Source organism: Anolis carolinensis, chromosome 1 (genome assembly GCF_035594765.1).
Source record: "Anolis carolinensis isolate JA03-04 chromosome 1, rAnoCar3.1.pri, whole genome shotgun sequence".
NCBI lineage: Eukaryota > Metazoa > Chordata > Lepidosauria > Squamata > Dactyloidae > Anolis > Anolis carolinensis.
This window is the reverse complement of record NC_085841.1, coordinates 312,700,741-312,715,901: the sequence shown is the minus strand read 5'-3', so window position 1 is coordinate 312,715,901 and position 15,161 is coordinate 312,700,741. Positions and strand designations below refer to the sequence as shown.

The following is a 15,161-nucleotide window of genomic DNA, read 5'->3' as shown; positions in this document are numbered from 1 at the left end:
GTTAATTTTATCAATATTTGTATGTATGTATTTTTATCCTTTACAATTTTATCCTGTAAATCGCCTTAAGCATCTTGGATGGAGGGTGATTAATAAGTAATTAAATGATGATGATGATGATGATGATGATGATCATCATCATCATCCTTTGGGAGGCTTCTCTCATGTCCCCACATGGGAAGCTGCAGCGGACAGATGGGAGCTCACCCTCCACCATGGATTAGAACTACCGATCTTTCGGTCAGTAGTCCTGCCGGCACAAGGGCCGGGCTGTGGCGCAGCTGGCTAGTAACCAGCTGCAATAAATCACTACTGACCGAGAGGTCATGAGTTCGAAGCCCGGGTCGGGTTAAGCCCCCAACCATTAAATAGCCCAGCTTGCTGTTGACCTATGCAGCCCCGAAAGACAGTTGCATCTGTCAATTAGGGAAATTTAGGTACGCTTTATGCGGGAGGCTAATTTAACTAATTTACAACATCATAAAACTGCCAGCAAAACACGAGGAATGGAATGAGGAAGTACAGCCACTACTGGACAGTGAAGCAACAGCTCCCCCTGTGGCCGGAATCGAGAAGCTGGAAAAAAAATGTTAAATGCCTCTGTGTCTGTCTATATATGTTGTTTGTCTGTTGGCATTTAATGTTTGCCATATATGTGTTCATTGTAATCCGCCCTGAGTCCCCTTCAGAGTGAGAAGGGCGGAATATAAATACTGTAAATAAATAAATAAATAAATAAATAAATAAGGGTTTAACACATTGTGCCACTGGGTTATGCAAGTGGTGATTCTCACTTCCCGGGGGACTTTGTCCACATCCTCAGGCTAAAATAACCAACAACCTTGCCTTACGAAGTCCTCATAAAGTGATGGGTCAAAGGCTATTCTGTTCACCGGCCCATACTAACAATGAACAAACTAAAAATTCTCACACTTCTCTGCTTCTAAGTCTAACAGATTGGGATTGGTGGGCACCAGGTAAACCTCCAGTTGTGATTTCCAGGTTTATGGGAGGCAGTGAGTTAGGATATCTGTCAGCCCTGAGCAGTGTAGATAAAAAATACTTTACTTTTTGGAAGACTGGCAACATGAGGAACGGTTTCACTTTGCAATTTCCTCCTTTCCTCTTGCAGAATACAACAAATAGGAAAAAGCTTGTAATTGCAACATGTTTATGTTTTTAGTTAATTGAAAGCATGTCCTTACTGTTTGCAATCCATTTAGCATAGTTTCAATCTCCTCAGTGCTCTGGCAGCCCTAAACAAGATTTGCCAATCAAAAGTCCACCTTCCCCATGTAAAAGGCTTGTAATTACAAAATTCATCTTTTTTCTTTATTCATATTTTAAATGTTTGTGGGGACAGTGCTTCTAAACTTGGAAAATGTGGACGTAATTAGCTGTGAAGCCCCAGTCTCACAAGATTTGAATTCTTAGAGTCATGTAATTCTTTAAAAACATTTTTTTAAAGGCGCATGGATGAAGAGGGGCAATGCACAGATTGTGAGAAGTTATGTCACAGCAGCTTCAGGAAGCTAAAAGTGCTTTCATGCTTTCTGACAGCACTTACAGAAAGGATTGGTGCAATAACAAAAGTTGCTATCCTGGCATACTCCAGGCGCTTCCAAACAGCACTAAATCATGGGTTTTAAACAAGGGCAAAAAATCCCAGGACTTCAGAAGGGGTCCACATACAGACCTGTTAGTCCTGGGATTTCTGCCTCTGTTGTCCAGACTTGCTGCTTTGTTCTGAGATTTAGAGGCTCCCAAGATGGCTGATGTGGGACTTCTGCTGGAAACCTGGGCAGCTTTTATTTAAAAGCCCTGGGATGCAGATATACAGATATGCAGATATACGGATCACTGCAAAAGTTGTCATAATTGACACCTTTTAGAGCCTGGTTGCCTGGCCATCTGTCCAGACAGATTTGGTTATGTACTTATGGCATCGAACAATAGGGTGCTGTTCCTGGGTTATACATGGCTGTTCCTATTACCCTCCTGCATGATCTTGGCTCTCAGATTTTACATTCCTCTCCAGCACATCTATGTCCCAACAGCCAGTAGTAAGTTTTTGCCATTTACTAAACTGTACCCATGTTGTCAGCATACACCCAATGATAAACTAACGCATATAACCCAGCAACATTATCCTGTTGTTCCCTGACACAAGTTCACCATGAAACCTGTCTGTACAGATGGCCATACAACAAGGTCTGACTAATTACAGTAATGATGACATTCTGTTCCTCATTTGAAAGTATCTGTTCTGGTTTCATTGTGTACTACTTAATGTGAAAGTATTTGTTGCACCCCAGAAACTTCATTTTTCTGCCACAAACTTCATTAAATGGATTCAGGACAAAGTTCCTCTTCCCAGGACAAAGTTTTTGCCTTCTACTCAAGTGTCACCTTCTTTTTAGGAACTGACCAATCAAGAACAAACATCTAAAACTGGGAACAAACCCCAGATAAAAAGTTCTGTGATTTCCGATTGCAGGGATATACAGACATGCGAAAGACCGGATATTTGGCTAAAACCTGGAATATTCCAGCTGGAAATCTCATGTTTTTTTTGCCTTTTGTAGCGATTACTTCCAGGTTTATAGGGAATGGTGTCTGGCAACCATCCTGACTGCTGCAGGAGTTCCTGGGATAAAGGTACTGGCTGGACGGGCCCTCTATTACAAATCATGATGTGTTTGCAATGCTAAGATCCATTTTTAGAATCCATTTTTAGAATCCTGTGCATTAAAGTTCTTGGATAAGAATAAACATATTGCTTCAATGCCGTTAAATATTTTACAGTACTTACTGAATGGCTGTATGTTTTGGACTTCAAGAAAACAGCAGATATTAGATACAAAATTGTTCTCAAGCACTTATATTTGAGCTGGATTTGAGAGTTTCCAGCCAAACACTCTGATTTTTTTTCCAAATCAGTTTCCCCCACAAATAAACTATGGATTCTACTTTAAGATTCCTCATTCTTAAGATTTTTTTATTGGACCTTGTATTTTAGGATATCTATAGGCATCCATGCAACTGCAAGTTCATGCCTTACCATGCATCTTGTTCATGTCCTTTTTGAAGATGGATGGCTATAGTTTGATTTGTGTCCACATATTTCATTTCAGCAGAGAGTCCTCTGAGAGAGGTGCCCTTTGAATACACGGCCAGCTCCAACAGACAGGAACTAGAGCTCCAAGGCAAGATAGGGCTGCGGAGGCTGAATTTGCACCTGCCTGTGAGTTTGCTAGTGTTCAGAAGAAGAATATCCTCTGCAAAAGAAAAAGTAACAATAATACACAATTGAAAGTTGGATAAAATAAAGAAAGAATAGCAGTATATTAGACATTTGTGGAAAGAAAGAAGCAATCACAGGGCTAAAATGAGTGAGATTATTTTAAAAAACAGAAACAAAGAATAGTAATATAAATTACAAAAGGAAGAAGATGAAAATGAAATGAAATAAGGTGGAATCTAAAGGCTTGTTTACATTTGAAAAAAACCCCCCACCAACAACCTATAGTAAAGGTAAAGGTTTCCCCCTGACATCAAGTCCAATCATGTCCAACCCTGGGGAATGGTGCTCATCTCAATTTTTAAGCCGAAGAGCTGGTGATGTCCGTAAACGCCTCCAAGGTGATGTGGCTGACATGACTGCATGGAGCGCTGTTACCTTCCTACTGGAGCAGTACCTATTAATCTACTCACATTTGCATATTTTCGAACTGCTACGTTGGCAGAAGCTGGGGATAACAGCAGGAGCTCACCCTGCTCCCCGGATTCGAACCACCAGCCTTTCAGACAGCAAGTTCATCAGCTCAGTGGTTTAATCTGCTGCGCCATCAGGGGCTTCCCCCCAAATGTGGAGATACTAACCTCAAATGGTAGATTGGCTGTCCCTACAGTGCACAGTGGTGTCTGGTGATTATTGCAAGTTTTTTTTTAAATGTTTTGTTTTAAGCTGACTTTGCCCCACTTTGGGCATTAGTTTTATTATGTTTATAGGTTCAAGGTGATTGTTGGGGGATGCCCTAGAAACTCTGAAGACTCCAGTAGATTTGGGGCAGTCTGGACAGCATGATTGGACCCACCTGGCTTGATTTACTGTCCAGACTAGGCACCAATGCCATCAGCCCTTCTCTCAACTTATAAGTACAAGGAAATGGGGTGGATCATGCCATGTAACTGCTCCTAGGTGGCCACAGTGTTCCATCTGAGCTACTGGTCATTGTGGGTGCTTCTGCTGACATCAGATCAAGACTCCTGCAATGACCAGCAAGAATCTTTCACCCTGCTCTCATTCTGATGGCAGAGATCCACACAATGGCCATTAGCTCGGATGGAGCCCCTTTGCCAGGTAGGAGCTGAGGTGGCAGTGACACAGAGGAGGTGAGATGTGGGTAGAGTGGAGATGCATCCTGGCTGTGTGAACAATGGCTCTGGAGCATAGGTACACTGGCCTAAACTGTCCACATTAATCTAACAGTGTAGATGAAAACTAAGTGAAGTCAACCAATACAACAATACAATACTTTCAAAAGAAGGTTGGACTGAAAGGTGGCTTGTTATATCATGCTGAATATTTCACAAGCAGTCTCCTTTAAAGCTGTCACAACTGCCAAATGAGATACATGACAGGACACTTCTCCACTTTCACTTTCTCAGTGGTAGGCACAAGTAATGGCTGGCCCTTAGCTAAGTCAACATTTTTGACCCATAAACACAGGCAAAGACAACAACATGGTTTTTTCTCACTGGATCATTGCCCTAAATGAAGGAGAAGATAATAATTGGGTCATAAGTTATCATTTCCTTGAACAGGGTCACGTGGCTACTGGACATGCTTGCTGGAGCAAGGGGCAAGATGCTACACCAAGGTGGTTTTCCACACTGCTGCTGGAAACACACTATCTTTTCATTTTTCACATATATGTTTGTGTTTGTGGAAGGAAATGCGCCAAACTCCAGTAACGAAAGGAAGTGTCAATTTGCTGCAACTGAAACCCTCTAGAAACCCACAATGCATCTTTTGTATTCTTTCTACTTATTTTAATATACTAACAGTGTTTAGCACATGATGCAGGGCAATGAATGGAAAGTTCTCATTCAGAAAATATGCACGATGTCTATGCCATTTGTGACTAATAAATATGGAATAAATAAATAAATTTGTTTTTCAATCCATAACATTGTTTAGTAGGATGTGCTGAACACTACTGTGATACAGAAAATCCAATTAAGGGGGTGAAAACAGTTGTCTGGGATGGCAGGGCAATTCGCTACACATCTGTCTGCCATGCACAAATGAACCTTCTAGATCTCTGTTGGATGAGCTGTTTTCCACAGTCCGCTGATCTTCTTGAGACATCAGAGAGACAACTGAAGACAGCAACCAGTCCGGCTTTCCCGCAGCATTGGAAGACGTGACCCAGGAACAGTTCCACCCCAAGTTACATGGGATTTCTGTCATAAGAAACATAGAAAAACATAAGTGCAATCAGTCAGGCTATGGAATAAGCATGAGCAAACTTTGGCCCTCCAGATGTTTTGGACTTCAACTCCCACAATTCCCAACAGCCTCAGACCCTTTCCTTTCCCCCCTCAGCCGCTTAAGCTGTTGGGAATTGTGGGAGTTGAAGTCCAAAACATCTGGAGGGCCAAAGTTTGCCCATGGCAGCTATAGGAATAATAGACTCAGAGCTGGAAGAGATCACAAACTCCACTCCACTCCAACCCTGTGCCATTACAACTGATGTAAACTGATGAGTCATTTTCCGATTTACACCAGAAAACAAAGTTATTTTATTACAGTTATTAGGGATAAAGTACTAGGTGAGAGGCTGGCAATAAGTAAATACAAAACAGAAGGCAAGCTATGCCTCAAGTTATTCTCCTGTATATTTTCAAGGAGTGACCAAATAAAGAGTTTCTATTATAGGAACACATCTCAACCATTTGGGCAATCATTCAGGTTATTATTATATTTGATGATGATTTACGTTTATGAGTCAGTTTTCTTTTCTTAAGAGGGAACAAAGGGTTTTTTTATTACTTTTATTAAGACTAAAGTACTAGGCATGGGTCTGGCAATACTCAAACACAAAACAGAAGGCCTGCTTTATCCCAGGGTGTTTTCAAGAAGCAGCAAAGCAAGAAAGGATAGGCATGATCTTCACTGCCTTCTGACTGCTATCCACAAAGATATGCCTTAACTGAAAAACTGCTTAGTATTATTGAACCCTTGTGCTTGCTGTGTACAAATCATATACAATCTCTGAAAGAATTATCTAGGGTCAAAAATTGTTCTAGAGGGAAAGAAAAAAGTAATGTTGTTGTTGTTGTTGTTGTTGTTGTTGTTGTTGTGAGTCGAAGTTGTGTAAGTTGGATATAAGTGGCTGGAGGTCAAATTTTGAATTCTCACTCAGCCATAGAAACCTACTCAGTGACCTTAGTCCCACTCTCTTAGCTGAAAAGGAAGGCAATGTCAAACCTCTGAAGAAATTTTGCCAAGAAAACCCTCCAACAGGTTACATAAATTGGATATGACTTGAATCACACAATGATAATGTATTTTGAGGATAACAGGGTTGCTATTGAAAGAAGACAGCTGTATTCAGTCCTAAATGTACCTTCTTTCACTAGGGTTTCACAAAGGATTGGGGACAGAACTGGTTTTTCATGTCTGCTGATTGAGCTGGCTATCCATGGTGCTGACTGGCTATTGCTGTCTGTGATAGTGCCTCAGAAGCTTTATTCCGGGTCAGAAACACCTGTACCCCTTTAAAAAATAGCTTATTTGAATAAGAAATTGCAACAAGGCTGAAGATAAACAGGTAATGCTTGAATAATGGAATCATACAGTTGGAAAGGGGCCACATGGGGAATTAGGTCCAGCCCCTTGCTCACTGCAGGATCTTCAGCTAGAGCATCTACAGCCTCTTTTTGAAGACATCCCACCACTTCTCTTGGGAATTGGTCCCATTGCTAAATCATTTTCGCTATCAAAAAGTTCCTTCTGAAGTTCATCTATGCTCCTGTAAACTGAAAAGCATTAGAAGTAGTTCTACTTTTTGAGGCAGTAAAAAATAACTTGCATCCACCCCCTTGTGGCAACCCTTCAGGTATTCAAAAGGTGTGATCATGCCAACTCCCAATATTATCCTCACCAAGCTGAACATACCCAGATTCCTCATATATTTTGTTCTACAAATTTCTTATTATCCTTGTTATTATCCTTATTACCCTTTCTCTGAACTTGCTCCAGTCTGTCTATAAATGGGTATAATGGGGTACCTAGACCTCAACATAGGCCTGACCAGTTCAGAATATATGAAGACTATTACTTCCCTCAGCATCTAAACCAGTGGTTCTCAACCTGGGGTCCACAGATGTTTTTGGTCTACAACTCCTAGAAATCCCAGCCAGGTTACCAGCTGGTAGGGTTTCTGGGAATTGAAGACCAAAAACAACTGGGGACCCCAGGTTGAGAACCACTGATCTAAACTATGCCTGTATTATTGCAGATTAAATTAGAGTTGGTCTTCATTGCTGCAGCATCAAGCTGCTGGCTCATTTTTAACTTATCATTAACAATAATCCTAAAGTCCCTTTACGTGTAGTACTACTAAGCCAAGTCTCCCCCATCCTGTATCTATGTATTTGGTTTTCATGTCCTAAATGTAGAATTTTGCATTTCTCCCTTTTCAATTTCATTTTATTGATTTCAGATCAGTTTCATAGTTTAATGTTCACACACAGAGCATGAATTATTCTGCATCCTGAAGTGACAAACACACATATTGTTATGGTTGAGCCTTATGGCTCCAATACTGGGAGACGTGGTCGTAAGACTCCTCGAGAGTCAGACTCTCTTGAGGAGCGAGAGAGGAAACGGCTGCGGGACTTATTTGCGGAACCAACTGACGAAGACTCCTTTGAGGGTTTTACCGAGGGAATGGAGGAAGAGGTGGTTAGCTCAGAGGAGGATGACATGGAATGGACTCGTGTGAGGGAGGATTTGGGTGTTCCTGGTAATGATAGCATGGGAAGCGACTGGCGGGTTGCAGGATCGGACCCGTGGACGAGTTGGAGGGATGGAACGGGATCCACAGCTGGGGATGCTGTGGGGCGTAGTCAAAGATGTTTTAGCTCTGATGAGGATGATGATGATGAGGCACCTGGAATTAGGGGAACAGCTGATAGCGATGAGGAGTTGTAAACTGGCATAAAATGGGGTCTTGAATCCAGGGCTAATTGCGTTGGGCAAGGTAATCTGGATGAACGCTTGGGCTCTTGTTGGGAATTTCCTGAAGACGGGTGTGTTTCGTTTGCTGAATACGTAAGTTACCAAGGACACTGGGCATAGACGGCGGGAGGAACTGTGTGGGCTTTTGTTGTGCAACCTGTGTTTAATCTTATTAGCTTGGACCTCCGTCGTCTTCTTGACGGACATTAATTGCCTACTCTGGATTGACGCTGGACTGACTGACTGACTACGACCTCGGACTACCCCTTCTGTGGCTTTCGGTGGAATTGGTGAACCAAAGACATCTGTACCTGGCTTTCGACCTCGGACCGGACTGGGACCCTGCTGACCGTTGCTACCCTGATTGAAGTGCCTGGATCCGGATTCTGTTTGTTGCACGGAGGAGTAACAACCTTAGTTACTCATTTGCAGCTTTCGAGTAGCAGAGAGGAATCTGCTGCCAGCTATTTATGTTCCTTTGAACCCTTGTTTATCTACTCTTGTTTGTTTAAATTGCCGGGCTGAAGTAAGCATTTTCTGTTTAACCCGGATTAAACTCCTGTTTAATCCGGTTTATCTTTTGAACCACTTTTTGTACCAGCGGAGTCTTTTTTGTGTATTTTTTACACTAAAGGCAAGTGTTTGCCTAGCCCTTTGTTTCATACGGGCACTTTTTAGTTCTGTAACTTTAATAAACTGTGTTGAACTTTATCTGGTGGCATTCTGTCTATGACACATATATTACATATAATGTGGCCAGTGCCTCTACAGCAAATTTTGATGTGCAGGCCCTCACCAAGAGAGTGTTTATATCAAAATACCTTCTGGAGAATCCAAAAGTGCAATTGACTGTACTACTCTAAAATAATTTCTAGCTCTTTACATCTCTACCAGACCTGAAATAATTTGGATTACAACAGAAATAATTCATAGCACTACATTGGCATGCCACCGCTATTCCATAGACAAAACCCCCAACACATGTAACCAAGCAATATCAGAGTGTGGTCAACATGGCAAAATAAGGAATTTCACTCAAGCGAGGAGTGTAGTTTGCTTGAATCATTTAGGAGAGAAATTATTCTGTTTCCTCTTTCTCCTCCCTGCTGAGTCAACTGAGTACAAATTAATATTGCATTTTGAAAGTGTAAACAAAGGAGCATAGGGGGAGGAAGAAAGACAAAGAGGGACATTTCAAAAGGAGCTGGAAATGAGCTTTTCAAGTGTGCTAGAAAATTAATTGGAATTGCCCCTGGCAAATTGGGACAGTTGGAGACTATGCATCTGCCTACTTTTGGGAGTGTGACTAAACTCAGAAGGAACATCACAGCCACCATATTATTTTAACACAGAACATGTGCAAACCTAGCATTGTCTACCACTAACATAGCAAGTACTTCCCTTTGTCTTGCACATTTATTGTTTCAGAAGAGCTACATTTAGAAGTCTTTGAGAGGTCAATAGGCATAGAATTTTAAATAAGAAGCCTTTAAAGAGGCACTCCATGTTTGGAATATCCCCTACAGATGTGCATGCGTGAATAAAAAAAAGCAAAGCAATAGAAAAGCTTCATAAAGAACAAAGTCTACAAATGGCTGAACTTGATGTTTTGGTTACAATATAAGAAACTAGTGGTTTGCAGACTGTTTGTTTTTAGTGAGACATCTTTTGAAAATTGCTGTTCTAAAGATACTATCAAGACTGAGTTTTGCTACATTGCACATGAGATGAGCCAATTTTCTCATCTGCCTTTACTTGCCAAGCAGATCTACAGAGAATCCATAAAACATCTCTCTGTAGATCTCTGTGTTGCTAACCCCGGGTGAAAACTACTCATCCATATCAGAACATATATGGTTCTCATTACGTTTATAACTGGATAGCTCTCTGTTGTTAAAAATCTTACGAATAACCATTTTCTGCATTTTTTCAAACATAGCTAGATTGTAATATAGAGGTAAATCAACTTTACAAAACTGCAAAATGTGGGAGCACTGGGGAAATTATTTTTATTTGCAAATCAGTCAATCAATCAACTAATCATAGTCCCACCTACAGATGTGTAATTTTGCTAAGGTGTTTCATGCCCCATTGAAACTAGGTTTTAAATAAACTCTTTGCTTTCCCATGAATTTCCATTGGATAATACACAAAGACTGCATGCCATGTGGACCCAAGCTTTAAATAAAAACAAAGCTATGTTAATAATTCTATATTAAAGGATTATACTCCAATAATCTATAACAGGCTTGTTCCATTCAAATAACCTATTTCTGGGGAATACATGGGTGGGTAAGAAGTGCTTCTCTAAACCAGCATGACAGAATTCATTTGATTATTTGTAGGTGAGGGGAAAAAGTTTACTCAGCACACAGAGAAAGCAGCAACAGAGATTTTTTTTCAAGATTAACATCATGCCATATATATAGTATTATAACTTATATAGAGAGAGAGACAGAGAGAGTAATATATGTAATAAAACATATTTAATACATGGTAAAAGGTAAAGGTTTCCCCTGACATTAAGTCTAGTCATGTCTGACTCTGGGGGTTGGTGCTCATCTCCATTTCTAAGCCAAAGAGCCTGCGTTGTCCGTAGACACCTCCAAGGTCATGTGGCCGACATGACTGCATGGAGTGCTGTTACCTTCCCGCCGGAGTGGTACCTATTGATCTACTCACATTGGCATGTTTTCGAACTACTAGGTTGGCAGAAGCTGGAGCTAACAGTGGCCGCTCCTGCCACTCCCAGGGTTTGAACCTGGGACCTTTTGGTCTGCAAGTTCAGCAGCTCAATGCTTTAACACACTTTGCCACCGGGGCTCCTTCTACATACATGGTGTATATATATTATATACAATATATAATATAATATTCTATATAATAGAGTAGGTCATATTTTATGTGAGTGTTACATAGTTTCCGTTATACATGAGCTCCCCTCTATAGGTGAAAGTGAGGGAATTGGGAGATCAGGCTGCCTGCAACATGCTCCTGAAGGTAGCCCTCTCCCTGGATGCCAAACCTAGCTGGAAGTGGGCTGTATGGAATCAATTATATATCTTATAGGATTTCATCACACTAGAGTTTGGATCCACTTTAAATCCACTTTAGGGAGGGGCCTTTAAACAGCTCAGTCAGACAGGTCCCAAACTATGAACTCCAAAATTCTGCATGAGGCAGAAACCAGATTTAAAGCGGATCTATGCTCTGGTGTGATGACGTCCTATAAGGAGTATAATTGATTCCATATAGCCCACTTCCCACCCACTGACAAATGAGTCCATCCCTTTCCTCAGTGGGCAGAAGTGATGGTGTTTCTATCTCCCAAGAAAGAAGTCCACCTCTTTCTCTGTGGAGAGAAATGATGAAAATCTGGATGTGCTTCTGTTCACCAAGAAAGGATTCAATCTCTTTCCTCTGCGGAAAGAAGTAGTGGAAGCCAGCCTGCGCGTCCTCTCTGGAGAGAAGCTATCAAAGTCCAACTATATTCCTTTCCCAGAGAAAGGAATTATTTCCTTTCTTGGTGAATGCAAAGGCAGCCAGGATTTTGGATGATACAGCCTTCGTATTTGCAGGGGATGGGTTCCAAAACTCATGAATTTCTGAAACTGCGAATAATAGTGAATCCTTTATTTTGGTGATACTTGGGCTAAGTAAATAAGCTGCATAACAAGACAGAATAATTATTAGACATCTCTTTGAATGAGCTTGCCCTCTAGTCCAAGTAAAGGTTTTCTTTTTCATATATATTTGAAATCAAACCTGAGACCAAATTAATGATGTCTTTGAAGAGAGGTGGGGAAGGAAGACCAAATGGAAGTAACAAACCAACATCATATTCATACCACAAAGAAGAGCTTTCTTGGCTTAGCTCAGATTGATGGGAACAAAATTTACCATACCTGGATAGGAAGACTGATCAGAAGAAATCATTCGATTCTTGCTTGGAGATAGCTTAGGGGGTGAATAGAGAAAAGCAGAGGTTTTCTCATCTGATCGGATAGAAAAAGCAGCTGTAAGAAAGGAAGAAAAAAAATGAAAAAGCATCTAAGATATTGTCTTTTAAACGTAGATACATCTACCTAAAATAAAAATAATTTATTAGACATAATGGTCCAATTATGCCAGCATGGTGTAGTGGTTTGAGCATTGGACTATGACTACATGATTCTGGAGACCAGGGTTCAAATCCCTGCTCAGCCATGAGAGCCCAGTGGATGACCTCAGGCAAGTCAAAAACAAATCCTCTCTGAACAACACATACTAAGAAAATTATGTGATAGCTTTGCCTTAGGGCAGTCAATCTCAACCTGTGGGTCCCTTGGTATTTTGGCCTATAACTCCAAGAAATCCCAGCTGGTTTACCAGCTGTTAGGATTTCTGGGAGTTGTAGGGTAAAACATCTGAGGGCCCACAGGTTGGGAACCACTGCCTTAAGTTTTCCATAAATCAGAAATAACTTGAAGGTACAAGAACAACAAAAACAAAAAACAAGGATTCAAAAACAAGGATCCTTCCCCTTTCCATCAGGATTAATCAGTGAGATATTATATACAGTAGAGTCTCACTTGTCCAACACCCGCTTATCCAACGTTCTGGATTATCCAACGCAGTTTGCCTCCTGCACTGATCCACAGCTGTTTCTATAGACAGCAAGGATTGAACTTTTTATGGATTTAATTTCTCACAATGTTGCTACTGTTAAGTTCATTTTATGCAATTCTATCTTTATTTGTAGTCAATTTGTTAGTAGCCAATGTTTTTGTAGTCAGTTTTCAATATATTGTGATGTTTTGGTGCTAAATTCATAAATACTACATAATGTTACAGTGTATTGAACTGCTTTTTCTGTTGATTTGTTGTAAAACATGATGTTTTTAATGCTTAATTTGTAAAATTATAACGTAATTTGACATTTAATAGGCTTTCCCTTAATCCCTCCTTATTATCCAACATTTTTGCTTATCCAACGTTCTGCCGGCCCTTTTGTGTTAGATAAGAGAGACTCTAGTGTATTTTTATTTATGTACAAGTCAACACCATATATATGTTGTGGTCAAAATTATAGGTTTTGATCCCTGGACAAGTTGATGATCATTCTGCAAAGAGGGGAATGCCAAGTCAGGAGCCAGTCGTCCCTGGCTGTCACCTCCATTTTCCCAAGCAAGATTCAAAAAGGCCAGAAACAGTGCTATAGTGGAGAGAGTAGAGGGGGTTAGTGCTTATTTCAGGTTCTCCCAAGATGGACTAAGCTCTTGTTTTTGGCAATCTGCTCAGAGAAAGGGATGATTCCTTTTTTTAATAGGAGTTAAGGTACACTACTCACACTGACCCATAGATAAGTGGACCCTGGTTTTTGGGGTTATTTTTTCACTAGGAATTTTATACTTATACATCAACATATCACATATTTGAATTACCAATGCCCACATTTGTAAAGTAGTGGCACAAAAGTATGCAAAACAGGGAAAGCTTCCCTAATCGTTCTACTGTGATGCCAAATGGCTTTGCCAGCCTTGGCAGCAAAAGCAGCAGTTACAATGACGCAAGCTTCTGCTTGTTCTATCACAATTGTATTAGGCTGAGAAAGTAAAGGACAGGGACGTAATCCCTTTTTTATATGCAAGCACAGTGTAGTGTTCTCCCCACCATGGAAGAAAACGAATATTCCTTCATTCCGTATATTTGAATATCCCAAAACGTTGCAGAGGAATTATTCAACAGAGAAAAACAGGGAGGAGGGAGAGCAACTCAGTTTTTCCTGCATAGAAAACAGGTCTCCTGCTGAAAAGTCATGGTTTCCTGAGAAGGAAGTGACCAAGGAGCCCCAGAGCCTAATTCCATGAATAAAGGAAGCACTGTATCAGAACTTTGCATTGTTTTTTGATGACTTGTAGAAATTGCACTATTTGCACAAAGATTAGAAGTGACCAACAAATCTGGAGTTGTGTTGTGAATGCTAGGAGGATTTCTATATTCAACTACATGTAGTGTCCAGATCAAGGGCTAGATACTGGACTAGATCATCCTTCATCTCCCTTCCAACTTCATCGTTCTATACATAGCCACATTTAAAAACAAATATTTTAAAGATTCCCTTTAATTTTCTCCTAGTTTCCTTTTCTCATCTACTCTCCCTAGATCCCTTGCCTCTCTCCTTGTTTTCCTTGGTACAGTCAAAATCTATGGAGGAGTCTTGCTTGCATGCTTTCAATTCAACATACAATTTCCAGCCAAATCATATTGGCTCCAGGGTACACAGGAATAGATTAGCATCCATTCAGTCTTCACATTTTGGCCTGCACAAGTCTTTGTTCATTCAAAGACCCCTATAAAAAAAGCAGTGTGGTCCTATATACCAAAAAGTATATATATTTAGAAAACCCACAAGTGTGTGTATTTTGAATTTATAATCAAAAGCTGGGACACCAGGAAATGAAGTTCTTTATGATTTCCTCATTCTGAAACAAGATAATTTCCTCTATTTCCTCTGCTTCTCATTTTATTGCTCTCAGTCTATTAGTTCTACTTCCAATTAGATCACCGTTTCATCAGAACTCAACCTTCCCAGATTTCACTTTACCAAATCTTGCATTGGCACTTCCACGGCATTCTTTATTCTTTATTTAACAAAATTGCCTCCTGCAGTTTTTTCCCTGTCTCTCTGTTTGCACTTTTTTTCTTTTCTGTCAACCTGTGCTTAACCTGTGTTAAGAATAAAGCTTGAACTGCTTAACTTGAAATAGCTATTATTATCACTCCTGTAAAATATGGTGCTTATTCTCCTTATTCTTTTGTGTGCATGCCACAGCTCTGGAGAAGATCCTTTTACTCATGCCTTTGTCGTGACACATGTATACATATGGGGTCATGTACTGGTGTCAGCAAGGTTATGCAACAAGAGGCT

General features: G+C 40.5%; 1 protein-coding gene across 2 annotated transcripts in view; it reads right to left on the bottom strand.

The window, feature by feature from the left end:
- The window catches only part of ltk (leukocyte receptor tyrosine kinase), a 149,229-nt gene that overhangs the window by 81,072 nt on the left and 52,996 nt on the right, over positions 1-15,161 (bottom strand). For both annotated transcript variants that reach the window (XM_062968154.1, XM_008104363.3), the window contains exons 2-4: positions 12,157-12,267; positions 5,317-5,469; positions 3,062-3,278 (exon numbers count right to left, since the gene is read on the bottom strand). In XM_062968154.1, coding sequence (XP_062824224.1) covers positions 3,062-3,278; positions 5,317-5,469; positions 12,157-12,267 — 481 coding nt within the window. The remainder of the gene's footprint in view (positions 1-3,061; positions 3,279-5,316; positions 5,470-12,156; positions 12,268-15,161) is intronic.